The sequence below is a fragment of the Psittacula echo genome (genome assembly GCF_963264785.1).
Source record: "Psittacula echo genome assembly, chromosome: 5".
Taxonomy (NCBI): domain Eukaryota; kingdom Metazoa; phylum Chordata; class Aves; order Psittaciformes; family Psittacidae; genus Psittacula; species Psittacula echo.
Genome location: NC_137739.1, coordinates 61,186,072 through 61,210,748, shown reverse-complemented (window position 1 = coordinate 61,210,748; position 24,677 = coordinate 61,186,072). Strand labels below are relative to the sequence as shown.

Genomic DNA, 24,677 nt, shown 5'->3' with positions numbered 1-24,677 from the left:
TCTATGAGAGTGAAGCAATCCTCTGACAAAGCTCACCCAGAGTAGGATGTGCCAGAGGTCCCATTGCAAATACTCCCCTGCTTTTGCAATGAATATGATCCCAGCTGGGGTCTCCATTCAAAGGTGATGGAGGGGTAAAGTGTAGGTAGCAGTGGAAGAACAGGAATAACAGCTGGAAAAAGACAGTATAAAGAAGAAATGGGGATGAGTGTGAGGAAAAAAATGCAGAAAGTAAAAATGAGGGGAGGGGGATGTCCCTATGAGGTCAGATAATCTTGAAGAAAAGGGTGAATAATTTAAGGAAAATATAGAAAGCATACACTGCCAAGTTTGTGCCAAGGCTTACAATAAAAATGAGGACAAGGATGGAGGAGGAAGATAGTGACAGCATATTGACTTTGAAATTTAATTATGATCTGTTGTTTCTAACAACAAAAAATGCTACAGATACTTCTGGTACTTGTCTGAAGTGAGAGCTGAACCCTCTCCTGATCTGAAGAGTCTTCCCTTGTTGCTGTTCAGTTGGCAGTTCTGGACCTGTCATGGTATTGTGTAGTTCCATGCTGATGTAAAACAGTATTGAGATTGGCGCTCAGCCACTGAATTAGATCTGTCCTGGACATCAGTGCACAGAACGTATGCTGAGACTCCTATCACTCTGAGAACAGGAGCTTGGTGATGTGAGGAAGCTTCGGCATGTGTTTGCCACCCCTGGAAGGAGGAGGGGATCATCACTGGCAGCTGAAGGACCTTTTTTTTAACCTACAGCAACCTTCAGAATTGCAGTATGTAAAACTAAACTAAGAGCAGCAGCATTCTAGCTGTAGGCCACACTGAAATCTTGTGTTGAGCCAGGGGTTATTTATCTTCGGGTCTAGCTGGGAATTAGTGGTCTTGTTTAGAGGCTTCAGTAGGCGAGAACTGCTGTCTTGGTGGAGAAAGTGCCAGTGCTGTGCAAAGTCAGCGGGAGCACTTTGAGATGCTAAGAGTCTTCTCTGATAATTTTTGTTGATCCAGGTGGCTTTTTCTAAGTATAAAGTCAAAGAAATTACTTGTTTGCCCCTTCCTTCATCTCCCCATGCAAGTGTCATGTAATCGGCAGGAATGCTAAATCCTCCCTTTCATGGAAGAGAAACGGAGGGAAGTGAGAAGGAACCATACATCCCTCTGCATCTGCACTCTGAAGGCAAAGTTATTTGTGAGCCTTAAGCATATGGGTGGGAGAGCTGCCAAGCCAAAGTTGTTCCCAAGTATCTGTAAACTAAATCTGATTCCTTAAATTCATCCAAGTAAGGAACTTTCACTCTGGCAAAGGCTTGTAAATATTAACAGTACCTGTCACTTTTGGATGCCACTTTCTGTTTTCATAGCAGTGAACTGAAAGCTTTGAAGTCTGGGATGTTTTGTTTAGCTTTGTAGAGGTTGACCTCAAAGCATCAATCTTTCTGTTCCTTTTAGGATGTAAGAAAACAGTCTTTTCACATAAAACTTCTTGTAGGAACAGTATTGCCAGTGGCTGGACTTCTGAGATATTCACAGAGTGTTGAAGCATGTATTGAGATATGTATACCAAAATAGAGTTTTGCCTCTCTCATATTTTCAGTGGTTTAATTTTCTAGGAGGGAACATGCATAAACATACACTTAGAATGAAATGAAAAATATTAATCTAAACAATTCTCATCAAGTGGTTTCTGGATGCGTGGTGCTCTCACAATACATAGTTAGTTTTGCTGGAGTTTTAGTTTACATGTACTTTTCAGTTTCTGCACCATCTCAATGGCATAGCCTCCACCTGTTTGGATTCTCTGCTCACTGGCATAGATGTGGGTGGCTGGTAGTAACAGTCACGTTTTCCTTATTTTCAAGACAAGTTGCTGGTTGACATAAACCTGTGACTTGGTTTGCGGGTACAGTCGCTCCCATCATTTGTGCTGGTCTCCTGTTGCTTCTTGCAGGAAGGTGTTATGCTGTTTCTCTTGAAATAAGTCTTAGAAATTAGTTTTGGCAGGCCAATTCTGAACTGTGGTTCAGTACTGCACAGCTTACTTGAGTTACAATTCATTTCTATCTCTGAAGTTAACCCAGCCACAGCTGAAACTCCATGGAGGCAGTACTTGTAACACTGCTCATTGAGCTGGAGAGTTGCTCTTACCTAGGTGATGTTCTTGCTTTGACTTAGTCAATGTGGGAACACCTTTCATCTGAAAGTCTTTGGGCCTGCTGACCTGTCCCAGAGCTGTGGCTGAAGCCAAGGTTCTGTTTGTGCTTGAAATTGCAACCCAGCTCTCTTGAGAGATGGAGATTTATGCTTAAGTACTTTGGTTCCTACAGTGCTTCCTCCCTCTTCTGCTGCATTTCTAGGGGAATCAAAGTTCTCCTACAGTGAACAGGATGTGAATTCTAGAGCAGTTTAACCTACTGAGTCACTAAGAGGGATGGGATCTGACTCCAGCCCTCCTGCAACCCCATGTGAACAAGCACGATGTTCACGTCACAGAAACACTCTGGAACAGACCAGAAGGCATAATGTTAAGAGCTATAACCCCAATTGCTTTTCACCTCACTGGCTAAGTCTTTTACAGCTACATATTCCTAAACGGCTGATGGTTTTTGCTGCCTAACTGAAAACATGGGCTTTATATTTCCATTTAGATTATCTGAAAGTTGGGCCTTTCATCTTCTGAAATGTTTCCAGAAACCCAAATTCAGGCCTGGCTGATAATCTTTCGGGTGCTTTAATATCAACTATTAAAGTAAAGCTGACTATCAAGAAGCAGTTAGTATGGAGAGAACTGGTAATGATGCAGCTGAGAAGCTAAACCCCTCATCACTAATGAGTCTTCCTTTTTTTGTCTTGCAGATGAGAGGATTTGTTCACCACCCTTTATGGAGCTGACAAGTGCCTGTGGAGAAGATACCTTGCAGCTTATAGAGAAGAATGGACTGGCATTCCCATTCAGTATGTACACGGGCTCTTCCTTGTCACTTTTAGTAGGTCCTGAATATTGCACATACACTCCTCAAGGCATAGCCAACACTGTAGGAGTGTGAGTTTCGTTGCCAACATGTCAGGGACGTTAAAACCTTGCTGAAACAAACACTCTGAAGTGGTCTGCTTGGAATGTGGAACAAAACCCCTCCCTATCAGCTTTTACTTTGCCTTTTATTGATGTTCCTTTCTTTAAACATGTCACTACTGTAAACATGTGTTCCTGGGAAATGCTAATAGTTCTAACAAAGTTAGCCTCTTGCCCTGAATTTGTGCAAGAATTTTATCATGCCAGCTGCATTCATTGTTTTTCTTGAGAAAATCACTGCCTAACTGATTTAACTGCTTTTTTTCGCCCACCCCTCCTTTTCCCTGGTCAAGGCTAGAAATGTAAGAGCGTAGAAGAAAGAGTGTAAAAACTTAACCTAGATAGCAGGCTCCAAGGGCCCACAGCGTCAAACAGCTGCTATGAACTGTTTGTGCTTTGTACCAAGCTTTATTGTAGGGCTTTAATTCATACCTTTATTTGATTCCTTACAGTATAAAGTGAGCAGAATCAGTTAGTTGGTGTTTGTTCCCTTGGTGCCCCCCCTGTATGGCTGCCTGCAAAAAATACATTGTATCTTGGTTTGGTTCAGTCCATTCTGTTTCCTGCTCTTCCCCCAAAACAGGGAGGTAGGAAAAGAATTTTTTCACTGTGTCCCAGTTCCTTTGTTTTCAGGACAGTGGTAGGTGTAAAGTAGCTCCAGCCTCAGGCAAAATCACATACTTCTGAAGATGCCCTCTGAGTATCAGAATGGCCATACAAGTAGTGATACTAACTTCTTAGGTGATCCTTTGCACCTCTCTCCAGTCCGAGTAATGACCTGTGCTTGCACATTAGTTACAGGGAGGAGCTGAGAGAATAGGGCTTGGAGCAAGCTTTGCAGTGACTGGGGACCCTGTTCAAGCAGAGACATTCACTGATATCTCATAAAGTCGATACCTTGGTCTGGTGAACTCCAGTGTTTGCACATGTGGATAGGAACAGATTTATAAGGGCTTTGTGTGTCCTGTTTCAGTGGTGCATTGGTTTTTTTCTCTTTTTTATTTACCCAGTTTGTAAAACCAGAGTGGCCCATGGAACCAACTCTCATGAGGTGAGTTAAAAAAAATTCTGCAGTCTTATCCCCTGCTTTCAGTCCCCCATGGTGGTTTGGTGATTGCTTTCTGATCCTCCAGTAGGCAGAATGAGGGCTATGCCCAAACGACTTCCCTTTCCCCACCTCTCCCTCATGTTTAATTACACAATGGAAGTTCTTTTTAGTGGTTTCTAGCTTCTATGATCTAGTTGCTTGTATCTAGCAGTTTGTAGTCTCCAGTCAGCTCTGTCTGCAAAGAATCTCCTTCAGCCTCTCCTTTGGTGGGAGGTCACACTAAGTGATGTTTCCACTCCACCATGTTTCTTCTCCAACATGTATGTGGTACAGGTGAGAAGTGGGTTTATGCTGCAGATGAAGCATCTGGGTCCTCTTACTTAGGGGAAGGTAATAGAAAACACAGTTTCCAGACATGTTGAGTTGTAATAGTACAGTTGGAACTGTGGGGAGAACAGGGCTGATAGAACTATCTGCCTTCACTCCTTCCCGTAAGGCAATTGCAGTTAAAATGGTTGTGTATTCCTGGAAGGAGCGCATTCCCAGTGAGCCTAGCTTCCTCTAAATTTAGGTGAGTTGAGTCCTGTTTTAATTCTTTTCCGTTTGTGCTTCCTGCCTTCCTGCTTACCACAACTCAGTTTTGAGAATCCAGCCCTTGCTGCTGGCTCTCCTAAATCCTGACTTCCTTTGTTAACAACATGGTCGTCAGTCCAGGTTTTCCATCTGCTTCTGAAACGTGCAGTACATTGCTGCAGTGTCTTTGAGGGCTGAAGGCCACAAAATAAAATGTAAATCTTAGATGAGCAGAATGGCTGTGTCTGAAATCTTGAGTAACCAGCACTTCCTTTTAAAAATGCAGGGAGATTTTTCATGCAGGCCTTAGCTTGGATCATTTCACAAGCTGACAGACAGTCCTGTTAGTTTGCTGAAGCTGCTGCTATATATTTTTGCTACCATTCCCAAGAATGCTTGGGGACTAGATTGTTAATGAATGTAAGACTTCAGCTTCCCTGATGAACTTTTTGTCAAAAGTTCCGCTGCAGCCTGAAATGCATGAATCTTTCAGTGCTTGTCCAGTCAGGCTTGGAGTTCATGTCCCTGGTGAATCTTGCTTTGCTCTTCTTTCATACAGTGCAGACATACCTCAGCTTCCTGCCAGGATTCCATTTTCTGAGCAAAAATTAGACTACAGTACAGTTGTAGGCTGCACTTTATCACAGGAACTTAGGACTGGAGCCTAGGAGGACCTCTGGAAAAAAGCCTGAGAGTCTTGCGTGGTACTCTACATAGTTAGTAGTAGTAGTCACTTTTGGAGTTACCGAGTTTTCAGGAATAGTCCAAAAGTGTGTTTATTGTCAGAGAGGAAATGTAATTGTAATTACTATTTTATAGTAAATAATGGCAAGGGAAGCATAGAATAAATACTCTGCTTACAGTATAGTCTGCTTAAAAGGTGGAGCATAGGCCTAGAAGCCTATGCTGCCTAGAAGAATTTGTTGCCTGTTTTATTACTGACTCCTCTGGCTTTTGGTATATGACTTCATTTTCTGTAGAGATGTTCCCACTGCAGAGCTGACACTGGAACTAGAACACAGCCTGACCAGAAGCCTGCTTTTCTTCCTAAGATGACTATTTGGAAAATTCAAGTACTGGCTAACAGGGACAGCTGAAGGTGCAGGCTTGAGTTTGCGTTTGGTACCAGCCAGGGCTGGCAGACTGCACAATTTGCAGTGAGAACACAAGTTAGTTAAGCCAAGGTGCTGTTAGTGAGTTGTCTTGTGGTGTCCCACAGTTCTATATGGCCTCTGCACTAGAAGTCACATTGGCCAGCTCAGGACTTGAATCCTAGTGTATCAGCATCATTTGTTAGAGTTGAACAGAGATGATGCCTGAAGGTTATCCTTCCTGGCTGCCATCAGAACATAACTGACATTTGGTAAAGCTGCCACGAGGTATCACTGAGACCCATAACCTGAAGAAATGTGTCCAGGATGACATTTTTCTAAGTCTTAAGCAGACAGGAATGAAAAGGCAGAGAATCACTGTGGGTTTTGAGACTGAATTCCTTAAGGACATTGTCAGTAAAAATTGTTGGTGCCAAATGTTTTGTTTTGCCTTCAAAAGAGCTCTGCATTTGTAATGAGGAATGCTATTTGGAAATTATGATATAAAGTATTGTTCCCATGTTACTGCCAGACACAGCAGGTCTGTGCTAGATGACAAAGAGCAAGTGCACCCTGCAAGCAAATTCTTGGAGCTGTATTCGTGCATGCTAAAACCCATGAGACATCGCAGTGAACCAGCATAACACAACACCATGGGAGTTGTATGGGTTGTGTGCTAGTCCACGGGACCACTGACACAAGCTTTGCAGAAGAGTTTTCACATGGGTTCCAGTAGCCTAGGTCAGTTCTGTGACAAGAAGATAAACTCTCTGGGTTTCCATACTTACTAAATAGGATAAATACTTGTTTGTGGGGATTAATTAACTAATATTTGAAGAGAACACTATAGGAACAGCACAGGTTTTGGCAGTGTGATGTTGTAGATACTATAATGCCAACAGTCTGCACAGAAGGAAGAAGACAGCAGTGTTTCTTGCCACCAGTGAAAGACAAATGAGGTACAATGTTGTTGCTGTGAATCATCTTGATAGATGATTCTGCTAGTTAGAGTAGGTTTTCTTGCACAGGTTATTACCACTCACAAGTTTACACTGCAGTGTCAGATAGATAGCATCTGGTATAATAGAGACAGAGTAAGAATATCAGCTGCAAGTAGATAATGAATGCGTGCATTGACTTGAACTCAGAAAATGTTAATCTACTGAGTCATTGCACATGCGTGCAGACAATTATGTGACCTCATGTGGTTTACCAGATGAGGAGGAGTAAGAACAAAAATGTGGTAACACTTTGAATATGTACAACCTCCCCTCTCAAAATGAGACCAAGAATATCTACTCTTCATGGGCACAGCTGCTGTGCTTGTTAAAGAACCCACTGTCACTGAGGTCTCATCAGCTTTTTCTTGACGTGATGTGCCCAGCCTGGGCTGGACTTTGCTCCAATATGAAAGGAGTCGAACTCTCAGGCAGAGGGCAGCTCACTGCTGTCTCCTGAGAAATCTCGTCAGGGTTTTCCTTCCACCCTGAATACAGGCACTGGCTCTCACTGACATGAAGGACCATGATGATGCGTTACTCTGTACTTATAGGGCTCAACCCTTTCTAGGGAAAGAAATGCAAAAGAAACAAGAGCTTTGGCAAATATCTGGGCTTCTGGGTCTTACCATAATACTCTGTGCATCTCTTAAAGTAATTTCATTGCCTGTGCCAGAATGGTGCTTGCTGCTGGTTCTGAATTGGAGCCATGGCAGCATCCATACTCCAATAACAAACCTGCAAAATGGAGCACTGTGGTTATGGTAATTATATATATGCCTGTAAGCATGGTAATGGAGGAATCGATAGAACAGTGTAACGTGCTGGAGATATGCTGATTTGTCGAAGTACTTCTGTGCACCTACCAGCATCGCTTCCATGCAGTTTGAGGCAGCTGTTCATTATTCGGGCCCTATAAATGCCTTCCTTTTTGGCATATTTGTTCCAGTGCCTTCAAGAGGACTAACCATTTGAAATAATGGGGTGAAACTAGGCCAAGAATGTTGTTAGACCAGCATTTGTTTCCAGCAAGAAATACTGGAGTCTGGAAAACGTTCTCTGAAGATGTGGGTGAAACCCTGGTGTTTAGGCCATCGCAGCTGGACTGAACCAGACCACTGGAAATAGGGCTGTGGGGAAGATCTTGTAGTTAGTACACAGAGCTGTTCCTTCTGTTGTTCTCAGGATGCACTCTTGTATTCAATACAAACTTTGTTGTTTGTGTTGATCAGATGTTTCATCCTTTTGTTGTACCTGCAGTTGCAGTAGCTTCCCAGCTAGAAGTAGCAAATGAAATTGCAAAGAGCTGAGAAGAAAATGTTGATTGAAAATGAAAGCTTATGGAGAGTAGTGTGTCAGTGAAATGAAATACAATGAAATAGGACTAGCTGCTGCTGAGAAGGAAGTGGTCAGTATATATTCATATATATTCACCTGTAGATGTTCCCCCTCACTGCTAGTCGGATAGTGGGTAAGCATGAAATTATTGAGACTTGTGCACAACTGTATATGCTTGTTTCCAGATGGCGATCATCTTCAACCAGGAGGGCCTGAAAGCTGTTCACCCCCCTTGCGTCATTCAGAGCTTCATCAATCACAATGCCGTGCTGTATAAAGTCTTTGTGGTTGGGGAATCCTACACAGTGGTGAAAAGACCATCTTTAAAGAACTTCTCTGCAGGAATCTCAGGTACGCTGTGCCCATTTAAAAGGAGATGTCAGTTCATGGAGCCTTGGCAGCAGACAGCTCAAAAGTATCTTTGAAAAGGCTGCTGACATGAAGGCAGCTGGTCCTTGCATACCATGTTTCCTCTTCTGTATTATTTCAGTAGGAAGGGAGAGACATAACTCATCTGCTCTGGAATACATAGGAATGACATTCGTATAGTAAATATTTATGCAATGGTAACCTGAGTCTTACCTGTTAGAAATAGTAGTTTATGTCATGTGGAAAGGGGGAGAAGGAGAGAAATTCTCATTTTACAATAAGTTCATGTGTCATTTGTTCCAGAGTTTGTTTATAAATGTGCATTGGAGAGAATTTCCTGGATTCCATCATTTCAGAACTTCCTCTCCCTATTTTTACCTTGATTATGCGTGTGTGTTTAAATTAAAGATCACTTGTGCTGATTATATCATTAAAGATTGCTTAAATTTCCTTTATGGGAAAAAGTTCCCTTCCAGAGAACTGTATTCTGTGGTCCAGCAGAAGCAAGAAGGAATTAGTAGTGCTTGAATGGGAGCATGATCTGCTTGCAACTAGACAAATGGAGGAGGTAGGGATGGGAGAGGGGAAGGTATTGAAGTAAAGGAGATAAATGAACAAATGCCAGTTTCTTGTCATTTTTGTTAGTGTTTTCAGCTGATACTACTATGTCCACATGTGTTCACCATTGCGATCTGCACACAGATATGTGTTTTGTTAGTATATGTACAGTAGGATCCTGGTAAGTCTTTGTCTGTAGGCATGTATACCTGTGTTTACATTTAGGTCTGCTCTATGTCCTGACCAAATGAAGTAGGCCAGAATCTGTGTAAACTATTATGACAGTTGGTCTGTACTTTTTCTGGAAGGGAGCATTTTAAGGCATCTTTCTAAAAATGCCTTGTCTAATGTCTCATCTGTTAGTGTAAGACTTGAAAGTTGTCTGGAAGCCCACATAAAAATGAGTTTTGTGGGCAGATTAGGGTAAGTGTCTGGCATTTTTTATCCTCATCAGGAGAATTTAAGGGGGCTGTGCTACAGGCATCTGACAAGGCAGATCTGACAATTAAACAGATCTGGCGGCTGAGGTACTCCAGGAGCTGATGGTACAGGGCCTTTCTAAATGGGAGGAAAGGCAAGAATATTATATGCTGCTGTCAGACTACAGAGTAGATTTGGGTTTGCTTCTCACAGCTTCCCCATCTTTAGCAAATGTGGACCTACAGCTGCTTTTAAGTATCCACTCAGAGAGACCAGCATGGCAGAAATACTGTATTGCTGGTGCCACCTGGGTGCTGAGACTTTGACTCAGGTATTCCCATGCGAACTGTCTGTACAATGCCATCAGTCTCCTGTGGTGACAGTTCCAAGGGGAGACCTGCGGTGGATTTCTCCCCACCAGTAAAACCTCCAGCACAGAGCAAGTGGGTTGGGAGGTGCTGGTATGATTCTCCCAGTATGTTCGTGGCTTCTGTCACCTCAGGATATGTCCTGCATTCCTGTGGTGCCTCCAAAAGGAAGGCAGGTCCTGACCGTGAAATTTACTGCTTTCATCCATGGTGGCAGTGCCCTCCGAAGGTTCACAGGGATCTCAGTGTACCCTACACGCTAGCGATCTACTGCCTGCGGTGAATGCAGCTTCTCCTTTCTATCACACACTTTGGCATTGGAACTGTCACTTTGAGTATAACGAATTAGTAGAAATGAACTTAATTATCCTACTGAACTTAGTTAATTTGCTCAGGTGAAGGAAAGAAAACCAGTGCCTACTTAACCCCGTGCAGTTCTGTTTATCTGTGGTCCAAGAGCCAAAACCCGTGGGTGACCACGGCCTCCACAGGCAGCTAAGTGCCAGCAGGCAGGAGAGGCCCTGCGGGTGGGGTGGGTGGTGTGCGCTGCGCACTAGGGATCAAGACTGGATTCCCAAGTCTGCAGTGCCATCTACTGTTCCTTACACTAATCCTGTGGAAAGTAAAATTTGGTGTATTATTTACAACCTGCTTTTAATTCCAGACAGAGAATCAATATTTTTCAACAGCCACAATGTTTCAAAACCGGAATCCTCATCTGTCTTAACAGCAGTAAGTACACTTGATCTTTTTTCCTCTAGCATGGCTGTAAAACTTACCTAGTCCTTTCTTATCAAAGCATTAGCAGCTAGTGACTCTCCTTCACAAGTTGTCTGCTTCTGTGTTGCAGGCTGAGGTCTGTTTGGTACCACGAGCCAGCATGACTGTGTCCCCCTCTGGTTTTCCTTACCGAGCTCCGGTGAGGAAGCACTGATGCAGGAGGGCTGTGCTGCTTGCCAGTCCTAAACTCCCTAAAGCTAATCTAGGCAAGGGGAATGAGGAAGTTTTGAATGCAAACACCTGGCCTTTTCCTGTCCAAAGAGCTTAATAAGCATGAATCATCCTTCTAGGACTCAGTTCTGTGAGGAACGACAAATGGTGAAAATTCAAGCAAAGAAATTACGTTGGGCAGGGCCACAAAGTGCCATTAGCTGTCTGTGGTGGGAGCACAGCCAAGCTGTGACCACAGGACCATTTCTGGGTGTCTTCCGAGTCCAGCAGTGCCAGCATGCTGCACAGGTTCACGGTTGCATTGCCAGTCCTTTCAATAGGCTTTGCACATAAGAATCCTAACAAGTTCTTGGGCACCCAACTGCTGAGAAAGTCACTTTACAGAACTGGGTCCTTTCCAGATCTGAGTCTCTAGATTCTTTTCTGTTTCACAAGCTCTACTGGGAAGTAGTTCCATAGTTGGCAATGATTAAATTTTGTGTACACCATCGATAGGCATGCAAAATATTAAAACTGTAATTGTGCTAGTCATAAATCCCTTTATGGCTAAATTTACTTTGAAACTTAGAGTATATGCTCTGTGATTTACCTGCCATCTCTCTCATACACATACATGCTTCTGTATACCTAACAGCATACTTTGGCTGCTTAACATGTTTAAAAAGTGAAGAAAGGTATATCTGTCAGACAGGGTTAACCTGAGTTACTCATTGTAATAAATCTTTATGGAACAATTTATACATGAAAACCCACATAAAAGATATGCCCTTTGAATTAGCCTCAGCCCTGAAGGTATCAGCTGAGTTGGATTGTATGTCTCAGATTAATAGCAGGAGTCTCTTTTATCAGCACTTTAACATAAGTCTTATTCTACATTGAAATAACAGAATGATATGCAGCATATTTGCAGCACGGGGTTAAACACACCAGATGTATTTGGTTTATTAAGGTGTAGATCTAGTACTTAAAATATTCTGAGTCTTCATTTATTCCTACACTGCTCTATCTCTCAAGAACTGCACCAGAATGAAGGGGAAGAGCTAGGTACTTTAGAGGAAGTGAACTTCCAATGTAGGGAGGATTCTGAGTTATGAAAGCAGTTTCTCTTTGGTGTCTTTCTCTGTTTCATGCCACTGGTTCTCTGCAATTAGATTTGTTGGATATGCACCTGGAAACCTCTGAAAATCAATCTTTCCAAAAAGCCTGTTTCAAAGTCCCTCAGTAACGTGCCTTTTCCCACTCACTATAGCTGGATAAAATCGAAGGAGTATTTGAGCGGCCAAATGATGACGTCATTCGGGAAATCTCGAAGGCGCTGCGGCAAGCTCTGGGAGTTTCCCTCTTTGGAATTGATATCATCATTAACAATCAGACTGGGCAGCATGCTGTCATCGATATAAATGCATTCCCAGGTGAGAAAGGCTTATCCACTCATGCTCTGTGGAAACTGTGCCATGTGTACTTAGCGTGGAGTTTTACTGCTGGTGTCTCACATCATTGCTCCCCAGGTGGGGGACAGGAAAGCAGCAGCCAGATTGGTCTCAGATAAGATGTTGTTTGATTTGGGAAGGGCAGAATCCTAATCTAGATATGGAATGTGCTACTGAAATATCAGCTTTTAAGAGATATGGTCAAATTTTAGTGGCCAGCTGTAACATGGCTGTCATGCCCCTCCTTGCTAAGGGATGCCCAGGAACTGAAGTGTGAGACTGTGTGCTGACACCTGGCCTTTCTGGACCTGTCCAACATTCTGAAGAGAAAAGAAGAAATTCTATTTTAGGAGAGCATTTTAAGATTTCTTTTTTTCCAGACTCTGTGCCATTAAAAGTGTTGTGGGGGTGGAAGCAGCAAACTGTTCCCTTGAAAATCTCTTCCTCTGTAAAGTGAGTCCCCACAAAAAGACATTTATGCACAAAGCAATAGCACCAGAAATGTGATGATAATGATAAAACTGTAGATGCAGAGAAGTTGGTGTAAAAAGTTGAATATTCTCACAGGTTCTCTTAAGTGCATCCTGGAGTAAAACAATAGAATGGAGCATTTGAAAACAGGTAAATTTGTCCTCCCCTTTTTTTAGTGCAACGTATGTCTTGGAAACAGCTAAACAAGTTCCTTGACCACTGGAATTGTTAAAAGGAGTTGTAAGTGTGTATAAGAGGAGACAGTAAAATGCTCTGTCAGTTGTGCTAAATATTAGTAACCTAACATGGTAAAAGAATACATCATCTCATTTGATGCTGTTTTGCATGGGGTTTTTCAATCTGAGAATCTCCTCTCATTACCTGAATAGTGATTCTTGTTTCCAGAGGTGTATACAGGCCACTACGTAGTTTATTTAACCTGTCATTGAAGACCTTGAGTTTTCAATATGGCTGTAGTATCTTTACATCTAGAGATCTTGCCCAGAGCTCCAGTTATCTAAATCTTTCAGTTCGGGTCTTCATCCCCACTGCTGCCCCGTAATACCTTGCCTGTCTATCTCCACAGTGACTGGCTTCCTTTTAGAACTCTGGCCCTGCTATTTTCGGGTCACTTTGCAGCTTGGTTCTACCATATGGTATTGATGCAATCTGCATACCTATGAAAACAGTCTTCTGGCAAAGACAATGAAACAACCTAAATTGGTGTCAGATGGTACCATATCAGCTTTATGAATGGGTTTATATTTCAGACACTGGGTCTTGGAAGTCAAAGATACAGGACATTCTTTTGCGATCCTGCATTTTGGTTTGGTGTTTGGAGGGTTTGATTTTGGTTTTTGGGTTGGGTGGCTTGGTTTTGTTTGTTTGTTTGTCTTAGTTTTGTTTGTTAGGGTTTTTTTCAAGTGTTATTTTGGATTTGGTACTTTGCACAGGCTGCTGAAATTCCCCTTTTCTTGAAATGCTGAAAAGTCCAGATTGGGGAACAATTAGTGGCAAACTAACTAGTTAAAGAGGAGTAATGTCTTCATGACATGGCAGAAGTTTGCAGAACTACCTTCAGCTTCATGCTCTATTGTACTTCTACCCTAAGGCAATAGTTTTTGACACTCAGCCCAAATCCTGTGTTTTAATCTGTACAGTAATTTGTCTTTGAAGAGGCATTAAATTAATAGAGTGTGTTAGTCCTTGCAGGAGGCTTGAGAGCATGGGGAAGCTTCTTATGCACAGGTCTACGTTGTACTTGTTTGCAGATGCATTGCTAGGTGGACATCCTTCCTATCCATGCTCAGCCAGAAGATTCTGGGGGCTGTTTTCCGCATAGCAAAATTCAGGCCTCTTATAGGCAGGCATTTCCAAAATAGTTTCAGTGGGCAGTGCTAGGATAGTACCTGCTGGAGCACGATTCATGCAACTTGTGCTTTGAGGCATGCAGAACTTATATCCTCCCACTGATGCCTTGTGTGACATGAATCCAGAGTTCATTGCTAGTGGTTTCTGAAGGTGTAATTTAATCTGCCCTTCGTGGTTTGTTATCATCACAGCACAGTGATGGCCCACAGTTGCCTTTTTTGAGAGGCCTGCAGCAGCAGCCAGTGAACAGAGCGAGGTAACGTACACAGACTTTGCAGCCTTCCCCAGCATCCTGTGGCTTGAGAGTTGAGACACCATGGTGCTCTTCCTCCCTTCTTTGTATTTGTTTTTTACAAGTGTGTTAAGTTTCTTCTGAGTGACCAGGCAGAATTACTTGGCCCTTTACACTCAGTGTGCAGAGGGCTTGCACAGAGGAAGCCTGCCTGATACATACAGATTCCTTATGCTGTAACATCTGCTGATTTCAGAACTAAATAACTGGCCATCTTATTCCCATTAAATATTTAAAGTAACTTCTTTTTAAGTTTGCCAGGTGCCCTCAAACAAGGCTGGTTTGTTTTCAGCGAGTAGACACGAAACACTCTAGGGTAGAGATCTCCTCTCTGAATATTAAAGCTGTTACTATGGAGATGGCTTATTCCTGGGGTGTTTGAAGCACTCTGAGTAGATTTGAAGCCTAATCCCCTGGCTTTTACATAAGCAAGAAAGCGTAACAAGCACCTCTGTCAAAGAGGTGGAGACCTTGTTCTGGCTCCCTTGAATGGCTGTGAGAGTCCTAGTTGCCCTCTGCAGACCAATGGATTATCATGTGGGGCAGTGGGAAAGTTGATGTTTTGAAATGGTCAATTGTTTGTTGAACCTGTTTAAGGGCCTTTGAGAAAGGAAAACTGGAAGCAGTTGTCTCACATTGCTGATGTTTTGTGTGACCTGTTAAGTATCTAGAACTGTGACCAAGTTCATTAAAATCCAAAGCAATGTAGCAAGCCCAAATAAGAGTTAATTGCTTAATGTAATGGTTATAAATGCACCATAAAATCACCACATTTATCTTAAAGTGAAATTATCCTCTTCCTTAATTTTTTCAGGAAGTTGGGTTTTTATAGCCTAGGAAAGTTGGTCTTTACAAGAGAATGGAGATTAAAATTGTATTATTTATGGATCTGAGGGACTCTTCTGCCTTGCGATCACTCACTAAAAGTGTTCTAAAATGTGCATGTCTCTGGTTATGCTCATGTGCTGCTGTGTGTATGTGTGCTGTTCACGTGAGACTTCTAAACTGTTATTTTTTGCTTCAGTCTCCTATATTAATACCAGGTCAGCTTCAGAATACTTTTGTAGACATTTTAAAACAATCAGCCTATCCCATTAAATACACTGAATGTCATATGTCACCTTGTCGTGGTTTAAGCCCAGCTGTAAATTCAGTACAACGTAGCAGTTCGCTCACTTCCCCCCCTTCCTCCCCCTACTCCCGGAGGGATGGGGAGGAGAATCTAAAGAATGTAACTCCCATGGGCTGAGATAAGAACAGTCCAGTAACTAAGGTATAACACAAATCACTGCTGCTGCCACCAATAATAATAATGATAAGAGAAATAACAAGGAAAGAGAATACAACCGCTCACCACCTGCCGACTGATACCCAGCCTGACTGAGCAGTGATCTAACCCTTCCGGGTAACTGCCCCCAGTGCTACATCCTGGGCATGACGTGCTGTGGTATGGAATACCTCTTTGGCTAGTTTGGGTCAGGTGTCCTGTCTCTGCTTCCTTCCGGCTTCTCCTCCTCCCTGGCAGAGCACGAGACTCAGAAAGTCCTTGGTCAGACTAAACATTACTTAGCAACAACTAAAAACATCGGTGTTATCAGCTCTGTTCCCAGGGTGAAAGTCAAAAACACAGCACTGCACCAGCTACTAAGAAGGAGAAAAATGACTGCTACTGCTGAACCCAGGACACATCTCTACATACTCAATCAAATTTATAACAATTTTAGGTAATGCAGTATCCATTTCAAGACATTGTGCCAATACGTTGCTTGTCTGTTTCAATTATAAAATGAATGCAATGATAAAGCTTTGGCTGTACCAGAGTGTTTAAAATAGAGCCAGAAGCTCTCTACGCCTACTACCACCCTTTGTGTCACCAAAAATATCACGTCTCCTGGTATTTGAGCAACTTTTTAACCAGGAAACTTGTTGTTAACTTCTGCATTACAAATTGTTTGAAGTCACTTAACAGAACACGCGGAAAGGTGGTTTCGGTACTGAAATAAAAGATTGATGTTTCAATCCAATACTGTATCACTGATACATGCTTGCTGTCCCTTGAGCGCTTTTTCAGACATTGCTCATAGCAGGAACATGTTTTAGGTGCCAAGTTAGGTTAGATTAGACATGCATCACATGCTTGCACAGTGGGAAGGTCCCTTTTCTGTAGGGTATAAAGCCAGCCACACTGGCCTCTGAGGTTCCCTAACTGAGGGCATTACTGGGGAAATTCTAGAGAGAGTTCAGACCCTCAAGGAGACTCTGCATTAGAGCTACTGTCCATCATAAACCTGGAATCAGAATAAAAAAGATCACTGTTTCACCACAAAGTTTGTAATTTAGGGAAAAACCTGGACTTGGCAACAAGTGATAGAATATACCTAAGATTATGTATACACATATATACTTGGGAGGAAAAAGAAACAGAAAATCTGAAAGGTGACAGGTTGTTTTGATTGAACAGAAGTGTTTTTGTAGCAAAGGTTTCTGTTCGTCTTTAAACTAACCTGCTCATGCAGTCACTCAAAATGACGTTGTGGAAAAGAAGCCTTGTCCTTGGAGGACAAGGACAGCCCAAGGAATAAAGTGGTAGAAAAAGCCTTTCAAGGAACTTGGAAAAATTACTTAATTGCTTTTTTTTTTTTTCTCTCCTTCATTTTTCCTCTTTTCAGGTTATGAGGGCGTTTCTGAATTTTTCACAGATCTCCTGAACCACATAGCTGCTGTCCTGCAGGGTCAGGCACCTGAGGTGACCCAGCTAAACCGTAGCAAGCTCCTGACAGAGCAGACCAGCGGGATCATGGACGAGCGGATATGCTGCGCTAGCACAGGCTGTCTCAGCGTCATGGGAAAAGACTCCTCCTGGATTGTGGAAAGTGAGACCAACAGCTCAGTAAAACTGCAACACCAGAGACTAGGCTGCAACTCGGCAGTGTCCCCCAGCTTCCAGCAGCACTGCGTCGCTACGTTGGCAACAAAAGCTTCTTCTCAATAACTTGCTAATGCCATGGACTGAGAAAAAGCCACAGGGATACAAATTGTGGTCCCAGAACCAGATCAGGCTGTAACAGTACATGTGAAAAATCAAAACAAAACAAAACCAAACCAACAAACCACAACACAAAACACAACGTAGAAAAACAAAATGAAAATTCCTTCCGTTTGATTTAACCTAATTGGCTGATGAAATGGACTGAAATGGGGAGGGCAAGAAAGTGATTCAGATCCATTTCATCAGATTCCAGTTGTAAGTCTATAGTGAGTTTACACACACGTGGGTTTTAACACTAGTCCTTTCATTGTGGGAGGGTTGCTCTTTCATTTCTATTGTTCTTTTTAATCACTGGTGACCAGCATTTTAAAATCGGACCTCATGGTTTCAAGAAGATAATAATGTTGAATGCAGTGTCTGAATGCAACAGTGCAAGAGATTTTTGCCTAAAATATTCCCTGTTCCCTTTTTCCAGGTAGGCCATTGCAAAAGAAAGCTAAGACAACTTCAGTATCACTAAACCAAATCTCTGGAAACATTGACCAGTCAAGATATTGACAGGTAGCTTGCTGTAAAGCTGTTGGCACTTTGAGTAGGACAGAGCAGTGTGGTTGTTCAGGGTGCAGAACAGAGGTTGATCACCCTGGTTGCAGCTTTGCAGTTCTTCCCCCAGGCCTCCTTGCTTCAATCAAAAGCAGCTCCTAACCATGTTTGCCAACAGCGGCACATGTTCTATCTGGACAGGATGCTGATAGTTAGGTTGAGTGATTTAGTAAATTAAATGTAATCCTTTCGATTGTCTGCTAGTGGTGAAGTCCTAGAAGAGTTAATAGAAGCAGCTCATCTCTTAGAAGAAATTTGATTCTCCCTCCATTGCACTTGTGAGGACTCTGGGACAGCTCTGCAAAAAGGCTGCAGAGCCACGCATTTCGTTGGAGCAGTACACCTGATCTGCAGATCTTAAGGGGTATCACAGTTGCTGCCTTCCACAGATCCATGCTGCTGTGCATTTTCTTTTTTTTTTTTGCAAATTGAATATAAGCAGAATTGTGTACCTTTGTATGAGGTAGAAGTGCACAACAGCTCTAGCTTAGAGACCACATTATTTTGTTGCAAGCTGCCAGATGAGGCTGTGTGGTAATTTACAATAGCAGTTTATCCTATTTGTGAACTACAACACAGCCTATTTGTATCTCTTGAGATATGCAGTAAACTTACAGTGTTCACCCTCTATTGCATCTTCTAGCATGTCAGCATCTTCTGCTGTTAAGAATTCCTGCAACTTTTGCCAATTCTGAACACTAAACTGGAAGTATCTATGTCTGTCAGCGCTGAAAACAGAGACACTATTTTGGTGGGCAGAGTGGCCTTCCTTTCCCCATATAAGCCCTTTTAGGGCCCCTTTTAGGGCTTATAACGTATTTTATATGTTTAAGAGGGGTAGCGTTAAGAAAATTTCCTTAGTTAAGCTTCTACATTGCAGATACGGGAATTTCTGTCTTTCTGTAGCAGGTATTTTTAAAGCATCCATCACTGCAGCATTTAATACCAGTTTGGTTAGTATCATGTGTTAGATATCTACTCAAAAGGAAAGGATCTAGAGCTTAAAGCCCAGGTAGACCATGGAGAGAACATCAAACTGTGTAAAAGATGTCACTACCCTACCTGTTTGTATCAGTCCTTGAGGGGAAAAAGTTTTGAGGAGTGTTGTGTAGCAGTTCTTTTGTGTAAGCAGTGTTTCTACTTTTTTTTTCTACTTTCTACTCATTGGAGAGATTGGGTTTATTCCCAAGATGCCATTTTTAGGAATTTGCTGTAGCCAGGATTGGATTTGCAAGGCTGATATACACAAGAAAAGTTATTCCACCTTTAGAGGGGTTACTAACTTTAAGGTATTTCTGTAGAGACTGGAAGGACCTTATGAGTGTGATATCTGCCAAATTCCAGGGTGCATGTAAATGCAGCCAACTTCCTCAGCTGTTGCAGATCAGTTCTGAGCTGGGCGCACTTCACAATCTGCTTTGTGAATATGCACAATATGCTTTGAAGCTGCTGGATCCCACATTGTCTGCAGCTTGCAGATCTTGAGTGGTTTTGGTGTGAGTCAGATGTACATAGGTAAGGGTTTATAAAGGTATTCATGAGAGACCAAACCTTTCATAAAGCCATGACTGAAATAAATCTGACATCTACAGTTTGGGGGTTGTTTTTGTTTGTTTAAAATAAAGAAGTGTTTTTATGTTACACGTGTAACAAAAGATACCCTCAGGAAGGAACTTGCCAGTGCATATTTTTGTATGGTACTTTCTTGTAACCAGCTGGTGGAGTGTTTGTAGATTTGCCTTTTGCTTCCTTTATTACAATGGCTTGGATTGGGGGGTTTTTTGATGGGTTTTTTTGTTTGGTTGGTTGGGTTTTGATTGGGTTTTTTTGTTGGGTTGTTTGTTTTTTCTTGGTTGGTGGTTGTTTTTCTTTTTTAATTGGGTGGTAGGGAAGAAGCAATGATGTTAGAACTGGGTTAGTAACTCAAGATCTTTTAAACCAAGTATGTTTACATGATTCTGAGTGTTGGATCCAATGGAAAAGTCTGTATGCTGTTTCCTAGTTAGAACATCAAATAAGAATTTTATTTTCCTGGCTGCCTTCTGAATTTTGGTTGGCCTATTTTGCACTGCTTTATTTCTCCAGAATAAACTACTGAAATATAATTGTGCATTTTAAACTTGTTTACAAGTGATTGTTAGAAATTTATTTTGTAATTCTCTGAAGGCTGGAGAAATACTATATTTAACTATTACTCCAGACCTCAGAAGTAACTAGAGAACAAGTTTAAGTCATTGGTGTGATCAGTGATATTTTTCCCATAGTCTGTAATTTATTTTTTATTTATCAAATGTATTGGTATCACTTTAATTTACCAGGTGCAGATATGCAGGTACCTATTATGATATAGCATTACAATAGAGTTTTCACAGAAATTACCATGCAATTGCTGTACTACTGTATTTCCTTGCAGAAATCATTGTTATGGCTCATTATGGCTAGAATGTTGCTAAATCACAGGAGCAAAGTGGGAGACCAACTTTTAAAAGCCAAACCTGTAAATTACCAAGTAGCCAGACATACAATTACATTATTGCAAAACATTCAAGCATGCGTATGACATTAAGCCTGTGCTAAAGTGCTTTTCTGAATTGCTGCCTCCTTTGATAAGTTCAGGATAGTTTTGATTTAAGATAAGCTTCCCAGTAAGTTACTTAATATTCTGTAGTCTTTTTTCGTAAAAGTAGAGGAGTTTAGTCATATTAGACCATACCAGAATGCCCTTGCTCTTAAAATTGCAGACAATCTGAGGGAGATTTTCCATAATGTCTGTTTGAATTCTTTTAGTTTGGGTTAGAAAAGGTTCTGCTGTGTTTTCAGAGGCATAGCTATTATTGCTGTGTTGATTGGAGCAATTTTATTAAAATTACATGGTCACCAGTTTCCTTGTTAGGGATCTATTTCTGTTCTGCTTCACTGTTAGAAATCCACAAGAACATCATTACCTTGATTCGAATTTCTCCATTTTTTCTGTCAGTGTGATGGAGGAGATGGGACTCCTGTTTGCACTGTAATCATGTAATTGGCTTCAGCAGGGGAAGATTTTTTCCCCATTGAAGAAAATTTGAGTAGTATCATTACTGCCTGCAATGGCAAAGCCATCACCATCCTCCTCCTCATCTAGTGACTTTGCTGCATTATGCTTGGGTTTGTAATGACTGCACCAGAACATCCCGGTCATTACATGAAAACCAACTGCAGAAATGCAGCCCAACTAGGAGCATTGGTGCTGACCCTTGTGGTTTGTGTAGTGCAGAACAACCACTGGGTCGATGCTGATTTGCCTTTGGTTAACCATGTGTCAGCTATTCAACCTTCATGCTGTAGGAGCCGAGTGACTGAGCTGGTCAGTAGATAGGATGCACTATTTTTGTTAATACTATTCAGACAGTTGGAATGATAGAGCTGTTTAAAGATCTCCATCCTTAAGGTGTGAATGTTTGTGCAGAGGAGGTCTGCAGCAGGTTGCTCAGACGGAAAGCTACCAGTTTAATTTGCTTTCATTATAGATGGGTACAAATTATAAACCTGACCCTGAGGCTTCCCAAGGTAAGAAGGGTTGCTCAAGATAAAGCCTCGGGTTCTCCAGATTAACTGTGGGCTGTATCCAGACAGGGAACAAGCAGGTGGAGTACTGGATAGATAACAGAGTCAGGGTACAGTCCAAAGGCAACAGAATAAATGAGGCCAGAGGTGTTTGAATTGGCTGGCTAAAAAGAGTGAAAAAAGCTAGAAAATGCATCTAGGCTTCTCAGTTCTTAGACTAACACTGGTTTCCCAAAAGTCTTTGAGTGGCAGCAGTGACAAGTGAGTCAGGCTTTTTCACACTAGCTTGCAGCCTTGCCTTCCACAGCTGTGCAGAAGATCTTGAATTTTGGTTTTTTAGTGAATAGAGTCTATTTTGAGTTTGTAGCATTCTCCCCATGTGCATACTTGCAGGAGTTCACTTGCATTACCCTGCTAATTTTCTTTTCCTCTCTCCATTTTAGTAAGAGATGTATTGATTTCTGTATTCAGTATACAATTACTTTATTGTGTTGCAACTGTGTGTTTTGTAATTAGGAGTATGTGAAAGTGCTTTGTGTAGATTAAAAGATTTCCTTTAATATAATCTCCTCTCACTTTCGTAGAGAAATGGACACGCCGTTGCAGATCACATTGCCGATTTTGTTTGTAACATTGCTTTAATATCCATTCGAGAGGAATGTAACCTCCAGAAAAGTACTTGCCACATCTTTACTACCTTTCCTTTCCCTGTTCACTCTGTGTGGATCCAGGCCATCAACACTTGAGCTTTTGACCTGATGTATTTCAGATCCAACATGGATTCTGTCATGTTTACATGGCCACAAAAATTATTAAAGATGGTTGAAGTTTGTGAGGATCCAGGTATAAATGGAGATGTTAGAGCAATTCCTGAGCAACACGAGCACATTAGCATCTGTACAAGCAAAGGTGTGTGTGTGCAGGTGGCTTTTGGGATCCGGTCCATCCCTGCTTCTGGGGCAGTTTTCTTGTGGAAATAGAAAATCCACTGTAAGAAAACGTCCTGTATCTATGATGCAGAAGGAGGGTGAGGAGAGGCAGAGCTTGGGAGTATAATCCTGATACCAGTGGTACAGAATTTAACTCCTTTTTAATAGCAATCTGGGGAGATGTTTTCTTTCTCTCTGCTTTTCTTACCCTGAATCCTCTGGAGCTGATGCTTGCCAGTGCCTGTAGGCCACAGGAGCTCCCTTGCAGGTGACCTTGCCCAGCGTGCCGTGAGTTTGCAGAGTGCCCAGCATGTTGGAAAGCTTTTGTTGATGGCCTGGAAATCTCTTGAAACTCCAGAAATAGCTGAAACAGCGAATGGAGTTCATGAAAATCAGGTCTTCCTCTTCCATCCTTTTTAAAGAAACCCACATTTTATTTCCTCCTTTGTTCTTTACACAGTAGTTTTTAGATATAAATTATTTTAACATTTTTTGTGTGAAAAGACATATATACATATATAAAGTTATTAAAAGGTTGAGTATATGTTGAGTATAAAATAGTGACTTCTTTGTTTCAGATGTTAGCAGCCCCTAAAAATAAGTTGTTTATCCTCTTGTAAAGTCAGTGCTGTAAAAAAAAAAAAAAATTAAAAATAAAAGATGTATTAGATGTATCTTTTATTATTTATTTCTGATCCAGTATTTGATACAGCTTGTGTATACCCTTGTGAGAATCACATGCTAAAATGCAGTCATTCTTAAAATGAAGTAACAACAATTCCTTGGGATCCCGATTTTGAGCAAACTGGCCCTCTGGGTGTCCATAGTGTTGGATATTCTCCTTCACTCTCCAGCATTGCTCCCCACCTAAGCATGGCTGAATCTTGGGGACCATTCTGTTTGTGTGCTAGGTTTTACAAGTTCATCGATACCTGTGTTCAGATCCAGCTGTACAGTGTTAACAAGTGTGTCTTGTAATTCACTTCAGCCCGGTTCACTATGATTTCTGAAACATGATTCCCATTTTGTACTTAAATTTGTATAGAATTCTATAAACCCTTAAAAGATCATGGCATACTGTACAAACCAAAAATACTTGCTATTTGGCGTCTTCGATTGCATGACTGATCTGATCTGACAATGGCGATGGTGCTTTCATCTAACAGCATTGATTTCAATGGTAATGCATTCATTTTCTTTTCATTTGCAAGCACCTGTTTTGGACAATGTTTTGGTTTCAACAGTAAAGCAATATGCGGTAGGTTTTGTGGCATTATCTCTGTAATTGTTTTGAAGACAGAATTGTCCCTTGCCAACACATAATGAAAATAAATGCCTTACAACAACTACTACTTTGCTTTCTCTTTATGAGTGGATAGGGCAGCAAGGTGAGCAGCTCACTGAAGGAAGTTTGTTTCCATGAGAATTCGGTTTTCGCATCTTTCCCCAGTGCAGTTGTTTGCAGTTACTTTGGACCTCCTTGTACCAGCAAGATTTGATTTGATTTCTAACACTAGTGGGAAGTGTTTGTCTTACTATGTAACACAGCTAAACACCACTGGGATTTAGGCTACTGCTATACTTAAGCATTTATTCCCAGCATAGGCTTCTGAGTAGATTCTTCCTTTATCATCGTGGATAGGGAATTCTTTATTTCAAGATTAATTCTTGATTAATTAATTCTTGATTAAAAAAACCTAGCGGGGTTTTTAATCAGGACTGTATGTGGGGCTGCTGCAGGAAAGAGATATCTCACCCAGCGGCATTAAATTTTGCTAAGCAACAAGCACTCAGCAAGGACACTCATGTAAACACTGCCTGGGGATCAGCGCTTGGTGTCAGGCCCAAGGCTAAGCCCTGCAGTGGTGAGCTGGGAGACACCATCAAGCAGAGATACAGCCCATGGGAGGGCCAGCACTTCCCTGCTGGTGGGGCATCCTCCCAGGTGCCGTGCTCAGTCCTTGAACCTCCATCTTTCCCTTTGAAGAAAGTCCTTGGGTACCAAATGTTTGTGATTGCTTGAATATCCAGTTAAAACAGTGTTTATAGTAGCTCCATCAAGTAACGTGATTTTTCCTCTTCTTGATTTTGCAGCAAGTTCTGTCTGCTGCAACCATCCTTTGTGGAAAAACCTGTCATAACTCCTTTGGAGGTGGCTGTGTTGTTTGGTTTCTTGGGATTGGGATTGGTGTTTTGCTTTGGGGGTTTTTCCGTTTGGCAGGGGTAGGGGTGAGTGGCTGAGGGTTTCTGTGA

General features: G+C 41.8%; 1 protein-coding gene across 4 annotated transcripts in view; it reads left to right on the top strand.

Annotated features, from left to right (window-relative positions):
* ITPK1 (inositol-tetrakisphosphate 1-kinase) overlaps positions 1–23,098 on the top strand; it is a 149,838-nt gene extending 126,740 nt beyond the window's left edge. For all 4 annotated transcript variants that reach the window (XM_080619802.1, XM_080619800.1, XM_080619801.1 and 1 more), the window contains exons 6-11: positions 2,863–2,961; positions 4,090–4,130; positions 8,313–8,478; positions 10,507–10,574; positions 12,043–12,205; positions 17,027–23,098. In XM_080619802.1, the coding sequence (XP_080475928.1) occupies positions 2,863–2,961; positions 4,090–4,130; positions 8,313–8,478; positions 10,507–10,574; positions 12,043–12,205; positions 17,027–17,349 (860 nt within the window). In that variant the 3' untranslated portion in view covers positions 17,350–23,098. The remainder of the gene's footprint in view (positions 1–2,862; positions 2,962–4,089; positions 4,131–8,312; positions 8,479–10,506; positions 10,575–12,042; positions 12,206–17,026) is intronic.
* Positions 23,099–24,677: the final 1,579 nt, after the last annotated feature.